We start from the raw sequence: 15,085 nt of genomic DNA, 5'->3' as shown, positions 1-15,085 counted from the left end.
CATCATTATCTTAAACACTTCATCGTTATCTTAAACACTTGATCATTATCTTAAACACTTCATCATTATCTTAAACACTTCATAGGCTCAACAATTAATCAAAGCAACACTCGACAGATTCGTCGCTAATGAAGAGAACCGGCGCGTGCAGCCCTGGTTATTCCAGTAAACACGGACGATCCCCAGTTCAAGTGTTTGCAAAACTGTCATTTCAACCTTACACAGCCCCAGGAGCACATTTGCCCCCACATGCGATGCTTTTAATGAAAACAAGCAAAACAAGACAGAAAAGATCCTTTTTGTGACCTTTGCCCGAGTCCAAACGCGTGCGGGCCGCGCGGAGTCTGGGGGTCCCGGCTTCCCCGGCACGGGGGACATTCGGCTCGCAGGCGGCGTCGGGCAGCCGCGTTGGGTTGCGTAACGTCCCCGGTGAGGGGAGACGGGACGGTGCTCCGCGGCGAACCGAGGGAGGGGTTCCAACAGGCGGTCGGTCGAGCAGTTCCACGGTGTCTCGTTTCCGAAGCCTTTCCCCCAACGCTTCCCCGGGGGCGCGCACGCAGCATCCAAAGGCTCTTTCCCAACCCCCCCCCCAACCCCCCCAACCCCCCTCCGTGCGTCGGGAATTGTGAAAGAGTGGGTTTGTTTTTTATCAACTGGGTTTTTTTTCCTTCTCTTTTTGTTTTTTTTTTTTTGTTTTTTATCCCCCACAAGGAAGTTCGCGGCCCAAGTTCAACAAAACATGCTACATATTAGAAAAAAGATTTCACCTTGGCAACTCCGGCGGAATGCGAGTAAAAGGCCCTGGTGGGGTGGAGAGGCCGCTGACTCCCCTGCAAGGAGGGCGTCCAGAGCAGCGTCTCCAGGCGGACACGGGACCGAACCTGCGCGTCCCAAGCAACACGGCAGGACACGTCAGGCACACGTCCATAAAACTGACGTAAAGACGACGCTGCCTTGACATTTAGAGCCATCTGACTGGAGTTGCATTGACGTTTAGGAGGCTCTGAGCCGGCTGACTGGATTTCCGCAGTACGGAGCAGAGCGGGGCAGCATTAGAGGCCCAGCACCTTGTCGTTCCTGCACGAGGAAGTTCAGGGAGTTCAGCGCCTCAGCAGACTGAAGTCACTTTGCGTCATGCCGCCATCTGGTGGCCGTAAGCTGCAAATACACGGACGTCGTTGGTAAAATCTCTCCTTCTGAATACGACCAGGATGAAACCAGAGACAAACAGCCCGGAAATGGATGAAGTTTTACCGGATGCGTCTGAATCGTGTTTTGATCCAGCTCACCTCCAATTTAAACAGGTCCTATCTCTTTTTCTGCACTTTTCGACCATCTGTTTAATGGGTAACACTTTAGTATAGGGAACGTAGTCACCGTTAATTAGGTGCTTATTAGCATGCAAATTAGCAACATATTGGCTCTTAATTGGTCATTGTTACGTACTCATTAATGCCTTATTCTGCATGGCCTTATTATACAACCAGTAAGCCATTAACTATGAGTTTTCCCTCTATAACTTCAGAAGTATTGCTTATTAGTAGTACCATCTCAATATGCTTTGCTTAGTATGGACTTTATAAGGTGGTAGTACCACAAGAAGAGTTATTCTCCCTTACTAACACTTAATGAATATGCTCTGTTCTTACATAACAACACACAAAACTACAAGTGTTCATAGTGTTAAATTACTCTAAATTAAGTTTTTGTTACTTAGCATATGTTCCCCATACTAAAGTGACATCTTGATCATTACTAATTCACTTATAAATAAGTTTTCTTACTTAGAATATGTTCCCCATACTAAAGTGTTACCGTTTAATCTACTACTACGACTACATTTGGCTGCTCCCGTTAGTATATGCTCCAGAAATAAAAAATAAAAAAAATAAAATCGTTTTCATGCTCTCTCTTCTGTCCAACGTGCAGTATTTTTGTAGTTAGTTCCTGCACTTGTCGACAGAAATGCCACTCAAGCACTTTCAGAAAACTACAACTGTTTTCACCCGGTGCTTAGACTTCCTAAAGTTCATCCATTCTGTTTTTGGAACCGACAACCTTCTTGATTCCTTTTAAGCTCACCGACCTGTGAAACCATCTTCACTGTTTCACAGTTCACTCTCCCGTAAGGGCCTTTCCACACCCGCAGAACCCAGAACCTTCTGGCTGTGATACGGCGGAAGCGGTGTCACCCGGTCTGGGATACTGCTTCCGCCGAACACCGGAAGTATTGCCCATAATCCTTTCCCCAATTGCCCACTTTCCTTGACTGCATTACAGCTCTGTCCTCAAGGAGGTGCTATGTTTCAATTGCATGAAAGTTTTTAGAGGCAAAACGTCGACTCTTGCCTCTAAAGCAGAGCCCGTCTTTATATGCACAGGGTTCAGAAACTGGAGGAAAGCAGCGGAACATTTTTCTACTGATACTAAAAGCCACGCTAACTGCCATGCAGTAAGTGTTAGTGCCCTAAAATCTAAACCTGTAGATGCACAGTTATCTAGTTCACAGCATAAAGGGTAACAGATGGTCACTGTTCCTGTCTTCAAATATCTGCGAAGCATACTATCTGACACCTGCACAATGGATGATGGAATCCAACACCGCCTCAAACAAGCCTCAACATCTTTTGGTCGTCCAAGGAGAAAGGTTTTCCAGAACAGCAACCTCAATCTCCACATCAAAGTGCTTGTTTACAGAGCAGTGTGCATCTCCACACTACTCTGTGGATGTGAGGCAGGACCATCTACAGCCACCAGGCCTTCCATGTGAGATGTCTCTAGAGGATCCTTGGCATTACTTGGGAGGACAGAGTGCCACACATGGAGGTGTTGGAACAGGCAGGCAGCTGCAGAATGGAGTCTACCCTAAATCACCATCAACTCAGGTGGCTCGGGCATGTCATTCGCATGCCCAGCCAATGACTCCCACGTTAAGTCCTCTCCAGCCAACTACACCTTGGTCAATGCACTGCTGGTGGGCAGAAGAAGTGGTTCAAAGACCAAATGAAGACCACACTGAAAAGATGCCAGATCAACCCCTCTTCTTTGGAGGAACTTGCCTCCTGCCGCACCATCTGGCGCTCTCACGTCTCACAGGGAGTGAAGTATATTGAAAACCAGCGCACACAACACCGTGTAGCAAAGCATGCGAAGAGGCATGCTTTGCTACACTTTTACATGCCTGGTCTGCAACTGCAACTGTGCATCCAAGATCTGACTATTCACCCACCAAAGAACTGACAAATAGGAGAAGATGGTCATCGTTGGATACGACGGGCGACCAGTGTGAAGGCACGGAAACAGAAGGAGAGACAACACTGTTTAGGGAAAATAGCTGGCTCCATCAAATACCTAGCCAGACAGGGTCGTCCCTTAAGGGGTCATGAAGAAATCAGTGGACATTTCTGTCAACTTCTCTAAGTCAGAGTCAAGGATGACCCAATGCTCGTGAAATGGATGAATAAATCCTGCAAAGATTATGTCAGTCCGGACATACAAAATGAAATTTTTATCACTGATGAGTAACGCGGTAGTGCGGAACATAGCAGATTGTATCAGATCCCTACCTGTGCTCCAATTCTGCATCATTATTGATGGTACTCAAGACATCGCTGGCAAAGAGCAGGAGTCTATCTGGCTGCGATATATTGACCATCATCTGTTGCCGCATGAAGTGTTCATAGGGATGTAAACAACAAACGACACAACAGGCAAGGGCCTTGCTGAGATGGCAAATGATTCACTAATTTGACTAAACCCGTCTCTGGGCTTAGAGGCCACACACTTGACGGTGCTGCAAATATGAGCAGAAAATACTCTGGTGCACAGGCATATATTAAGGGAAAACAGCCACTTGCCCTTTTTATGCATTGTGGAGCACAGTGTCAATTTAACTCTCCGTCAGCCTCAATCATCATTCACAACGCCTTGGACTGTGTCCATCAATTGGGGAACCTCCTGGGACAACTGGGGAAATTCAAAAATATCTTTGAACAGGTTGTCATCCATGCAAACATGCCATATCATGCCATTAAGCCACTATGGCCAACCAGGTGGGTTGTTAGGGGGATGCAATCAGCAGAGTACTCAGTCAGTATGAGCCAATGTTGGATGCATTGGAAGAAATGGCTGCAAGTTCCTCGTCCTCTGCAGCAACAGCAAATGGGCTCAGAGAGCAGTTTCTCAGAGGTAAAACAGTGCTAGGGCTTGAACTGGCATGTGTTGTTATCGGTGAGTTGGAGTGCCTTAACACTTCTCTTCAAGGAAAACGGCGGACAATCACTGGAACGAAGGCAGCAGTCAAATGCTTCCAAAAGTCTCTCAGAACAAAGCACAACATTTCACAACCTGTTTGAGAAAGTGCAGAACCAAGTTGAGGCTCTACAGTTGGATCCAGTCTATGTGCCAAGAACCAGGAAGCCACCAAACCGTTATGCATGCAGTGCTGAGTAAAACAAGTCAGGACCAGTAGAGCATTATTACAGAGAGGAATTCTATAAAGTTCTGGATGCTGCAGATGCTCAGACCTCTGAGAGATTTCAGCAAGGAGACCCACTAGACTTGCAAAAACTGGAGAAAAGAGACAGTCTCTCTGTACGGCTTCCAATGTTTTTGGTGAACCGCCCAATTAAAAGCTGAAGCGAGGCTGCAGAGGTGATACGTGGCATGCAAGTGAAGGTCCGCTGTTTATTCGAACAAATGAAGACTCTATTTAGATTGCTCATGGCGGTACCGGTTTCTTCCTGTGAGGCAGAAAGGAGCTTCAGCGCCCTTTGCAGACTGAAGACGAGGCTAAGATCTACCATGTCTCAAAACAAGGCTTCATCATGTAGCAGTTTGCCATGTGCACCAAGACGAGGTCGACCTGCTTGATGGAAGAGACATTTGTGAGCAGTTTGTGGCAGGAAACCAGAGGCGCGAAACAGTCTTTGGCTCTTTTGATTAAAGGGAGGTTGTTTTTTTTTGTTTTGTTTAGTTTACTTTTGGGTTTTTTTTTGGATGGTGCCAGTTGTATTTTCAAATGTGAAAATATGGTAATTTTGGAAATAAGAGGAGGAACATAAATGAGAGGAGCAAGGAATAGAGAAGCCAGGAGGAGAGGAGTGAAGAAGAGTGGAGGAAAGGAGATGAGAAAAATAAGCAGAAAAGAAAGGATGAGAGCAAATGAGTGGAGAGAAGGGAAGGTTTATAGAAGGAGAGAGGAGAAAAGGAGTGGAGAGAAGCCAGGAGGAGAGGAGAGGCGTGAAGAGGAGCCAGAATGAGGAGAGAGGAGAAAGGGAGGGGAGGGGAGAGGAGGAAGGAGGATAGAAGGAGAAAATGAGAGAAGCCAGGGGGAGAGGGAAGGAGTGAAGAAGAATAGAGGAAAGAGGAGCAAAGGAGTGGAGAGGAGGAAAGAAGAAGAAAAGGGTGAAGGAGAGAGGAGGAAAAGAAAGGAGGAGGGTGGAGGAAAGGAGTGGAGAGGGGGAAGGCAGCAGAGAAGGAAGGTGAAGAAAAGAGTGGAAAGGAGCCAGGATGAAAGGAAAGGAGTGGAAAGGAGGCAGCAGGAGAGAGGAGAAAATGAGTGGAGGGAAGGCAGGAGGATAGAAGGAGAGAGAAGAAAGGGAATAGAGAGATGGCAGGAGGAGGAGAAGGAGAGAGGAGAAAAAGAGTGAAGAGGAGGCAGGAGGATAGAAGGAGAGAGAAGAAAAGGAGTGGAGAGAGGCCAGGTGGAGAGGAGTGAAGAGAAGCCAGGAGGAGAGAGGAGAAAATGAGTGGAGAGAAACTATGAGGAGAGAATGAAGGAGGATGGAGTGGAGAGGAGCCAGGAGAAGAGGAGTGGAGAAGAGGAGGAAATGTGTGGAAAAGGGCCAGGATGAGAGCAAAGGAGTGGAGAGGAGGCATGAGGATAGAAGAAGAGAGACGAAAAGGAGTGGGGAAAAGCCAGCAAGAGAGGAGAGCAGCTTAGAGGAGCCAGAAGGAGAGAGGTGAAAAGGAGCGGATAGGAGAGGAGAAAAGTAGAGAAGCCAGGGGGAGAGGGAAGGAGTGAAGAGAAATAGAGGAAAGAGGAGCAAAGGAGTGGAGAGGAAGGAAGAAGATTAGAAATACGTACAGGAGAGAGGAGGAAAAGAAACGAGGGAGAAGGAAAGGAGTGGAGAGGAGAGAGGAGGAAGGGAGTGGAGAAGGAAGGAGAAGAAAAATGAGTGGAAAGGAGCCAGGATGAGAGGAAAGGAGTGGAGAGGAGGCAGGAGGAGAGAGGAGAAAATGAGTGGAGAGGACGCAGGAGAACAGAAGGAGAGAGAAGAGGAGAGCAGAGGGTAGAAAGGGAATGGCCAAGCAGCAGGGCTAGATGGTTAGTAACCTTTGCTGTTGTGTATTGATTATTGATAACTGAGGACTGTAATATTTTCAGGGGGAATAATACTTTCGTTTGCTCGCTTTTCAACAGTGAAGAACAGGGGGAGAGGAGAAAAGGAGCGGAGAGAAGCCGGGAGACGAGAAGAGGAGAGGCATGGGAAAACTAAATAAATATTGTTTGTTAACCGGCGTTGTGATTCATTGATGGACATTTTTTTCCACAAACAATTGGTGCTGTATCAATAATATCCTGTTCATACACGAGATGCTCTGCACAGAAATCCAAGTACTACCACTTCCGGCTGCTCCCGGTAGGGGTCGCCACCGCGGACCATCCGTTTCCGTTCCCTCTGCGCAAGAACGATTTACCAGTGTAAGCGGTTATTTTCTTGCCCGGTGCGGGATTCGATACGGGGTGTACTGCACCACAAGGCGACGTGACTAACCGCTCGGCTAAAGGGTCAGACCCGTTAGCTAGGGGCTAACGGGTCAGATCCGCTAGCTAGGGGCTAACGGGTCAGACCCGTTAGCTAGGTTAGCTAGGGGCTAACGTGTCAGACCCGCTAGCTAGGTTAGCTAGGGGCTAACGGGTCTTATTAGTAGTTTACACCAGGATAAGCAGTCTGGCTACACGTGTTAACCAACGAGCGTGATTTGCCTGAGCGGCGTACAGAGGTCCAGGCTTTACGTTTCGTCTCGAATAGCTTAAAAATGGTTCATTTAGGGCGTCCGGGTGGCGTGGCGGTCTATTCCGTTGCCTACCAACACGGGGATCGCCAGTTCGAGTCCCCCGTGTTACCTCCGGCTTGGCCGGGCGTCCCTACAGGCACAATTGGCCGTGCCTGCGGGTGGCGAACGTTTTTTTTCCCCCAGGATGAATCCGGAAAGTTCCCGCCGTCAGGCGCTAGGATTGGACAGCTCTGCCTGTCCGTCAAGGCCGATGTGAACGTGCGACAACCCTAACCCTAGCCCTGAGCCCGAGCCACGTTTGCTAGCTAACTGTTAGCCTTTAGCCACGTTTGCGACCAAGCTAGCTGTGACAACTTCACTGTGTGTGTACGCTAATATTTTTTTTCCTAGGATGAATCCGGAAAGTCACCTCCGGCTTGGTCGGGCGTCCCTACTGACACAACTGACCTTTCGCAAAGTCCCGCCCCCCTTAGTTACTGTTGCTATGTCCGTCAAGCGTTTCAGAGCTATCCAGGAAGTAGCCGGAAAACACCAAAACATGAAGGAAGAGATCAGCGCATCGTGTGGGTAAAGTAACAGTAATGACACGTTAGCTGTATTAGCTATCAATACTAGCTAGTAGCTAGCTTAGCTTGGAGCAGGCAGGTATTGGTGTTGATTCTGGATGGATGAAGCTGGCCATGGGGTCTGCTATCCTGCCAGATCTACTGCCCACATTGTGCTTCTTGCGTCCTGGGTTTAGTATCCGGTCTGCAGACCCCATAGGCCCACCGTCTCAGCATGCTGCTGTGTGTTTGAAAGCTTGACGGACCGTTGCTAAGGTGGGGTTGGACCAGCACCGTTCTGGGGCGGGATTTTGCGAAAGGTCAACTGGCCGTGTCTGCGGGTGGGAAGCCGGATGCGGGTATGTGTCCTGGTCGCTGCACTAGCGCCTCCTCTGGCCGGTCTCTTTGACTACCTTAACGCACATGTCGTTTATTCTTTCATTACACACACACACACACACCCCACCTCCACCAACATGGCGTTGCGTTGCCATGGCTACACCTTGAGCTCTTAAAGTGAGCACGTAAACTTCATATGAACAGGCTCGAATCCCCCGTGTTGCCTCCGGCTTGGTCGGGCGTCCCGACAGACACAACTGGCCGTGGCTGCGGGTGGGAAGCCGGATGCGGGTATGTGTCCTGGTCGCTGCACTAGCGCCTCCTCTGGCCGGTCAGGGCGCCTGTTCGGGAGGGGGGGGGGACTGGGGGGAATAGCGTGATCCTCCCACGCGCTATGTCCCCCTGGTGAAACTCCTCACTGTCAGGTGAAAAGAAGCGGCTGGTGACTCCACATGTATGGGAGGAGGCATGTGGTAGTCTGCAGGCCTCCCCGGATCGGCAGAGGGGGTGGAGCAGAGACCGGGGCGGCTCGGAAGAGTGGGGTAATTGGCCGGATACAATTGGGGAGGGGAGAAAAAAAAATGGGTGAAACCCCCCCCCCCCAAAAAAAGGTTAATTTAGAAATTAGAAATAATAATAATAATCTTCTGAGGAGTGCTTATCATATGGCCATGAAACATGTCTTGCTTTGCTGAAAACTTGTAAAATGGCAGTTTAAACCGTTTTGTCCTGGGGGAGCCTGGCCCTGGACCCCCCCCCCCCCACAGGGTTTTGTCTCCCCCCCAATATAAAACTCTCTCCTACGCCCTTGGTTGCTACTATGATGAGATTGTTATTACTACCAGCAGCGCCAACTTCAAATGCAAAACACGAGACGAGACCATATTTCAGTTAAAAACTTGTCTCGTCCTCGCCCTCGTGTGCTCCGCGGCTTAGTTGTCCAGTTCTGACGACGGCCTGCCGGAACTTCCTGTAACTGGTCCGAAAGTCTGAAGCAGCCAAAACTAAATAAATACACATTCACAGTAGAAATGAACCATCGTTCGGTTTGAGCCAGACCACCTCTTTTCGTCGGACCAAGGTTGGGATGTTTGGTCTGAACCCTTGTCTGGAGGAGGTTCCACCCCTGTAATTTTGGCTCGGATCAAACAAAAGTCCGGACCAAACGAGGTAGGCGTGAAAGGGCCCTAAAAGTTGCCATTTACACCAAATGGAAACAGTTTGATATTAAAACTCTTTTTTTTTTACATCAGCACATTACAACACTTGCAGATCTTGGAAACAGTCACCCAACCAGATCCTCAGACACCATGACTCACTTTTCCATTCTGAAGACACTGGACTCGGGTAGTGATATTCTGTCCTGATTTCAAGGGCTACAGTCTTTAAGCATTTCTTACCTTTTATTAATTACTGGTATTGAAAACTGGTGGAGGAAAGCCTTTACTGATGGAGTCCGCATGTCCTTGGGCTGTTATGTCCGTGTCTGTGCCTACAGCCAAAATGACCGACGCAATTACAAACTCCCAGCATTAATTCTGATGTGCTCCTGTCCGGTTTAGCTGGGCAATGTCTACAACTTTGATGATGCCAGCGTACAACTAAAGACACAAATACGCAGTTAGTTTCCCAGGTTTAAAGCTGGTCCGCGAGTTAAGCCAAGAAAGCATTTTCTGGCACATTTGTAAAAAGGCAAGTCGATGTTTATTGAACATCCATTCACAACAGAACACAAACGTTAAAGACTGAATCCATTTTCCAAACCGCACTGTGCTTCTCCAGAGATCAGGGATACTGTGTTCGATAGTCCAGTGATAGAGTTGTCCTCCATTCCCAAATGGAATCTGAAAAGTCCGATACCATCCACCAAAAAGGAGGCTACAGAAAGTCTCCAGAACTCACAACACGCCGTTATCAGGAACGCTCGCCATCTCATCATCGGCTTCCTTCTGAAGCTGCTTGTACTTCCTTTTGAAAAATCCAAACTGGAAAACAAAATTCAAAGTTCAGTTACACAGCTCACTGTGACAAATCCTAGTTGGGAGTTGGAATATGTATATAGTGGCATTAATGGGACTCAAACTAGCATGCATCCCGAAGACTATTCCCATGAAGGGTTGAACGTTCTGTAATATACATCTTTCAGAAATGAGTTAAGTTGCCTGACACACTGCTGGATCAGCTGGGTCAGGAGTTCTCATGTGTTAAACTGACTGAGATTCAAATAAACAAGGTCATTTCAGAGTTTCAACATCTTACCTTCCAGAGTAGTCCCACAGCCAGGGCCAGTAACAGAAGCCCACCTATCGCACTGCCAGCAATTACCCCTATAGGAACATCAGCTGTCTCTCCAGGCTTACTGATGACTAGTGCCACCTGTTGGAGAGGAGGGCAAAGAGAGGTCACAGTAGCCTATGCCATTTCACTTCTCCATATGAAGGATGCAAGGTGAAAAAAAAATTTTTTTCTTTGGATTTCCTCCCGCCATTTTTCTCCCCAATTGCACACGGCCAATTACCCCACTCTTCCAAGCCATCCCGATCTCTGCTCCACCCGCTCTGCCGATCTGGGGAGGCTGCAGACTACCACATGCCTCCTCCGATACACGTAGAGTCACCAGCCGCTTCTTTTCACCTGCAGTGAAGAGTTTCGCCAGGGAGACGTAGCGTCTGGGAGGATCATGCTATTCCCCACAGTTCACCCCCCCCCCTTCCGAACAGGCACCCCGACCAACCAGGGGAGGCGCTAGTGCAAGCAACCAGGACAGATAGCCACATCTGGCTTCCCACCCGCAGACACAGCCAATTGTGTCTGTAGGGACGCCCCACCAAGCCTGAGGTAACACAGGGATTTGAACCAGCAACCCCCTTTTTTTTAGGCAACGGAATAGACCGCCACGCCACTCGGACGCCTGAAATGTAATTTTTAAACCAACTTGTTTCAAATAAGCTATCCAATCTTCACCCAGTTTTAGTTAGCATGATTATTTTATCACCCTCCAGTACGGGGATGCTAACGCCATTGAAGCAGTTAATGGAAAGTCATTTTTGGAGGTTGTAAGAAGCCAACATTCAGTATGCCACTGAAGGAGATTTGCAAGATGTGAGAATAGGACAGTTTCCAGTGATTGTGAAACTAAGCAAGTTGAGGCCAAGCGACTGCGAGCAGAAGAAAAAGCACATCAGTCAAGGCTGAAGATGCATCTCCAGTTGATGTTGGATGGTACTGCTGATTAAAGTTCAGTTCTGAAAAGACAGCTGTTTCCGAGCATCTGCTGCTGGGACTAATCCGGCCATGTTGCTGCCAGCACCGATATAAAACCCCACTGTGTACCAACCTGACCGGTACTGTTGCATACAGTGATGCTAGGTCAAAGTCAAAGGCTTAAAACGTTGGAAACACCCGTAAATAATCAGGATGTTTAAAACTCACATGCATTAACAATAAGCAGCCAATTCATGGAGAAAAACGTTGTTAATTGGCAACTGCCTTTATACTCAATTGTCATCTTTTATAGTTATAGCCCAGTTGTCTACAAAAAAAATTAATTTTCAGTTGACAATATGGGAAAACTAAACCTTTAGGTTGTGGAAATTGTTCAGTTTTGCAACACTGGCTTAAAGCGCAAATGTCATGGTACGTTTGTGTAATTGACATTTTGCAAAGTCCCGCCCCCCTTAGTTACTGTTGCTATGCCCGTCAAGCATTTCAGAACTATCCAGGAAGTAGCCAGAAAACACCAAAACATGAAGGAAGAAATCAGCGCATTGTGTGGGTAAAAGTAACAGTAATAACACGTTAGCTGTGTTAGCTATCAATAATAGCTAGTAGCTAGCTTAGCTTGGAGCAGACAGGTATTTTGTTGATTTTGAATGGATTAAGCTGGCCATGGGGTCTGCTATACTGCCAAATCTATTGCCGACATTGCGCTTCTTGCGTTCTGGGTTTAGGGAAGGGAAAGAAAATGACACCCCCTCCAAACTTTTCAGATATCTAGTATCCGATCTGCAGATCCCATAGGCACACCGTTTCAGCATTTTGTTGTGTGTTTGAAAGCTCGACGGACCGTTGCTAAGGTAGGATTGGACAAGCACCGTTCTGGGACGGTACTTTGCAAAAGGTTAATTGAGATAGTTTAAGTGTCTCTGAATGCCCAGTCTACCAGAGTAACATGGAACATGGGAGTCCTCTAGTGGACAATTAATATACTGCATGGTCAGAAGAATGAGGTCTCAGGTAAGAGCTGTGCAAGAAACTTCCATCCATCCATCCATTATCTAAGCCGCTTATCCGAATTCAGGTCGAGGGCTGCTGGAGCCTATCCCAGCAGTCATCGGGCGGCAGGCGGGGAGACACCCTGGAGAGGCTGCCAGTCCATCACAGGGCCAACACATTCACACCTAGGGGCAATTTAGTATGGCGGATTCACCTGACCTACATGTCTTTAGACTGTGGGAGGAAACTGGAGCACCCGGAGGAAACCCATGCAGACACAGGGAGAACATGCAAACTCCACACAGAGGATGACCCCAAAGTTGGACAACCTGGTGTTCAAACCCAGGACATTCTTGCTCTGAGGCGACCGCACTAACTACTGCGCCACCTATACTGAATATAAACGTCATTAAGGATTGTTCAAAGTGAGTAATGCACTGAAATAACAGTGAAGTAACAGATCAACAAGAGGAGGCCCAGACAGATGGTGAAAGAAAGCAAGACAAAGATTCTCTGTGCCAAATTCTCTGTGCCGGAAACTGAGGGCTTGAAAATGTGATTTAGAGATGTGCTGATCTGAATCAACCATTTAAATAAAACTCAAACCTCCCAGAGCCGAGATTTACGTTTCTCAGTACTAATGGCAGCATTGGCAGGACACCTAGCTTAGGATCGCCCAGTCAGCTGAGAATAGTCATTGACAAGGTCTTTTCCCATGGGGTTTATGGTGGTCTGTTCCATTAGTTAGGGCACAACATGGGATACAACAATCAGACCTCACCATTTCATTTGTTCATTTAAGCAATTCTGTGTAGTGATCAAGTTTTAATGTTCCTTTTGAGTTATGAAATTAACCCAGGTTGATAGTCAAAGCATCTTTAATTAATTAATTAATTAATTAATTAATCCATCTTCAGCCACTTCTCCGGAGTTGGGTCACAGTGGCAAGCTAAGTAGGGCACTCCAGACAGCCCTCTCTCCCCAGCAATGCCCTCCGGCTCCTCCTGGGGGACCCCAAGGCATTCCCAGGACAGACTGGACATGTAGTCCCTCAAGCGAGTTCTGGGTCTACCCCGGGGTCTCCTCTCAGTTGGACGTGCCTGGAAAACCTCCAAAGGAAGGCGCCCAGGGGGCATCCTAATCAGATGCCTGAACCACCTCAACTTGCTCCTTTTGACGTGAAGGAGCAGCAGCTCTACTCCGAGCTCCTCACCCTATCTCTAAGGCTGAGCTCCAGACATCCTATGGAGGAAACTAATTTCAGCCGCTTGTATCCGCAATCTCACCCTTTCGGTCACTACCCAAAGCTCATGACCATAGGTGAGGGTTGGAACGAAGACTGACTGGTAAATTGAGAGCTTTGCCTTCCGGCTCAGCTCCCTCTTCACCACAACGGTCCAGTACAACGTCCACATTACTGCTGATCTTTACTGAGCATCTTTAATATATATTAAAAAAAATACCCGAGTTTAAACCGCTGAAGTGAAGAAGTTAAGTGATCTTACCGGCAGCTGCTTTTGGTCAAGGATGATGAGCTCAGGTTCACTGCTTTCAATTTTTGCTGTGGACGTCAGCTCAATGGTCTGATATGTAGCCTGCGTCGAAAAACAAATTCACACAGAATTACTAAAAAATACCCCAAAACTTGAGAGCAAAGGTTAAAAAAGTTTCAAGACATTAAAATGCATCTCCAAGTGAATATATATTTACAGTGAGAAATGTGCCACTCCAGATCCTCGTCGTAACGTTCACAAAGTAGTCGCTCTTCCTCTGAATGTCCTTGAGAATGCATTGTACGTGCTTGCAGTTTGCACTTTCGCAGTCCTGTGAATTTCAAAAAATGACGGTAATGAGAACATGCAGTGTTCAGTACCAACTTAACTTGACCTCAAAAGAAGAATCTGCAAAGTCAGATGCAAAGTCAAAGGCTTAATTTTAAAGTCACAATCAGGCCACCATTTACAAAATTATAAAGTAAAAAAAAAAAACTGGCCCTTGAGTCACCTTTTTTTTATTAAATACAATGACCATTCACACAATCCAATGATATGGAAAAAAAAACTAACCAGTTTCTGTATCCGTCTTAAATTTTCCTTTGAGAAGGACATTTGATGCTGTTCCATACCAATCTTAAGTGGGTCAACAAGGTCACTTCCATCACAGCTGACAGAATTACCCTGCAAAAGGCATAAAAAGAAGTCTCATTTTAACATACGCACACACACAAGATGTGTGAATTAAGGAAGTAAGTTTAAAGCTTTATAACTGCCACTCGCCACATTGGTCCCTCCACTGTAGCTGCATTTGGCCAGCAGCTGCCTGAAGTCTTGACTCCTTTCACTGTGGTAACTGACTCTGTTAAAAATTTCCCTGGTGACTTAAATGTGGCCCTCTCTAGTCTCCTCGATTCAGTTGCACCTCTCACTACCAGAGCGAGGCGACTAAAGAGGCCTACACCCTGGTTTAACGACGAGACACGCGCTCTTAAGCGGACCTGCAGGAGACTGGAACATACAGTATGGCAAAAATCAAAACTGGAAATTTTTCACCTATTGTGGCATGAGTGTTTATTAAAATACAAGCATGCTTTATCTGCTGCAAAAGCAGCGTATCTCCCTCACTTAATCAATATTAATAAACGTAACCCCACAGTTCTCTTTGACACTGTATCTGAACTTATGAAAAAGCAGCCGCCTATTAGCTGCTCACCATTCACGGCCCATGAGTTTCTAGGCTTTTCTGCGACAAGGTTGATGAGATCATAAACAACATTAGTTCTTCAACTCCATCTACTCCTGCAAATCCTGTCTTGTAGATCACTAGCCATACTAATCAGTCTAGTGCTACAAGTGATATTAGCCAACAAGCTGGGGATGGACCCCAGCACCCATCCATCCATCCATCCATCATCTGAACTGCTTATCCTGCTCTCAGGCTCACAGGGATCCTGGACAGGCTGCCAG

At 47.2% G+C, this 15,085-nt stretch overlaps 1 protein-coding gene across 1 annotated transcript in view; it reads right to left on the bottom strand.

Annotated features, from left to right (window-relative positions):
- Positions 1–9,586: 9,586 nt before the first annotated feature.
- Positions 9,587–15,085, bottom strand: part of LOC130114747 (integrin alpha-2-like) — a 55,103-nt gene continuing 49,604 nt past the window's right edge. Inside the window, exons 26-30 of the mRNA XM_056282650.1 lie at positions 14,189–14,299; positions 13,833–13,946; positions 13,628–13,717; positions 10,167–10,283; positions 9,587–9,892 (exon numbers count right to left, since the gene is read on the bottom strand). Of these exons, the coding sequence (XP_056138625.1) occupies positions 9,806–9,892; positions 10,167–10,283; positions 13,628–13,717; positions 13,833–13,946; positions 14,189–14,299 (519 nt within the window). The 3' untranslated portion in view covers positions 9,587–9,805. The remainder of the gene's footprint in view (positions 9,893–10,166; positions 10,284–13,627; positions 13,718–13,832; positions 13,947–14,188; positions 14,300–15,085) is intronic.

Source organism: Lampris incognitus, chromosome 1 (assembly GCF_029633865.1).
Source record: "Lampris incognitus isolate fLamInc1 chromosome 1, fLamInc1.hap2, whole genome shotgun sequence".
In the NCBI taxonomy this organism is placed as follows: Eukaryota; Metazoa; Chordata; class Actinopteri; order Lampriformes; family Lampridae; genus Lampris; species Lampris incognitus.
The sequence above is the reverse complement of the archived record's forward strand: the minus strand, read 5'-3'. Positions and strand labels throughout refer to the sequence as shown.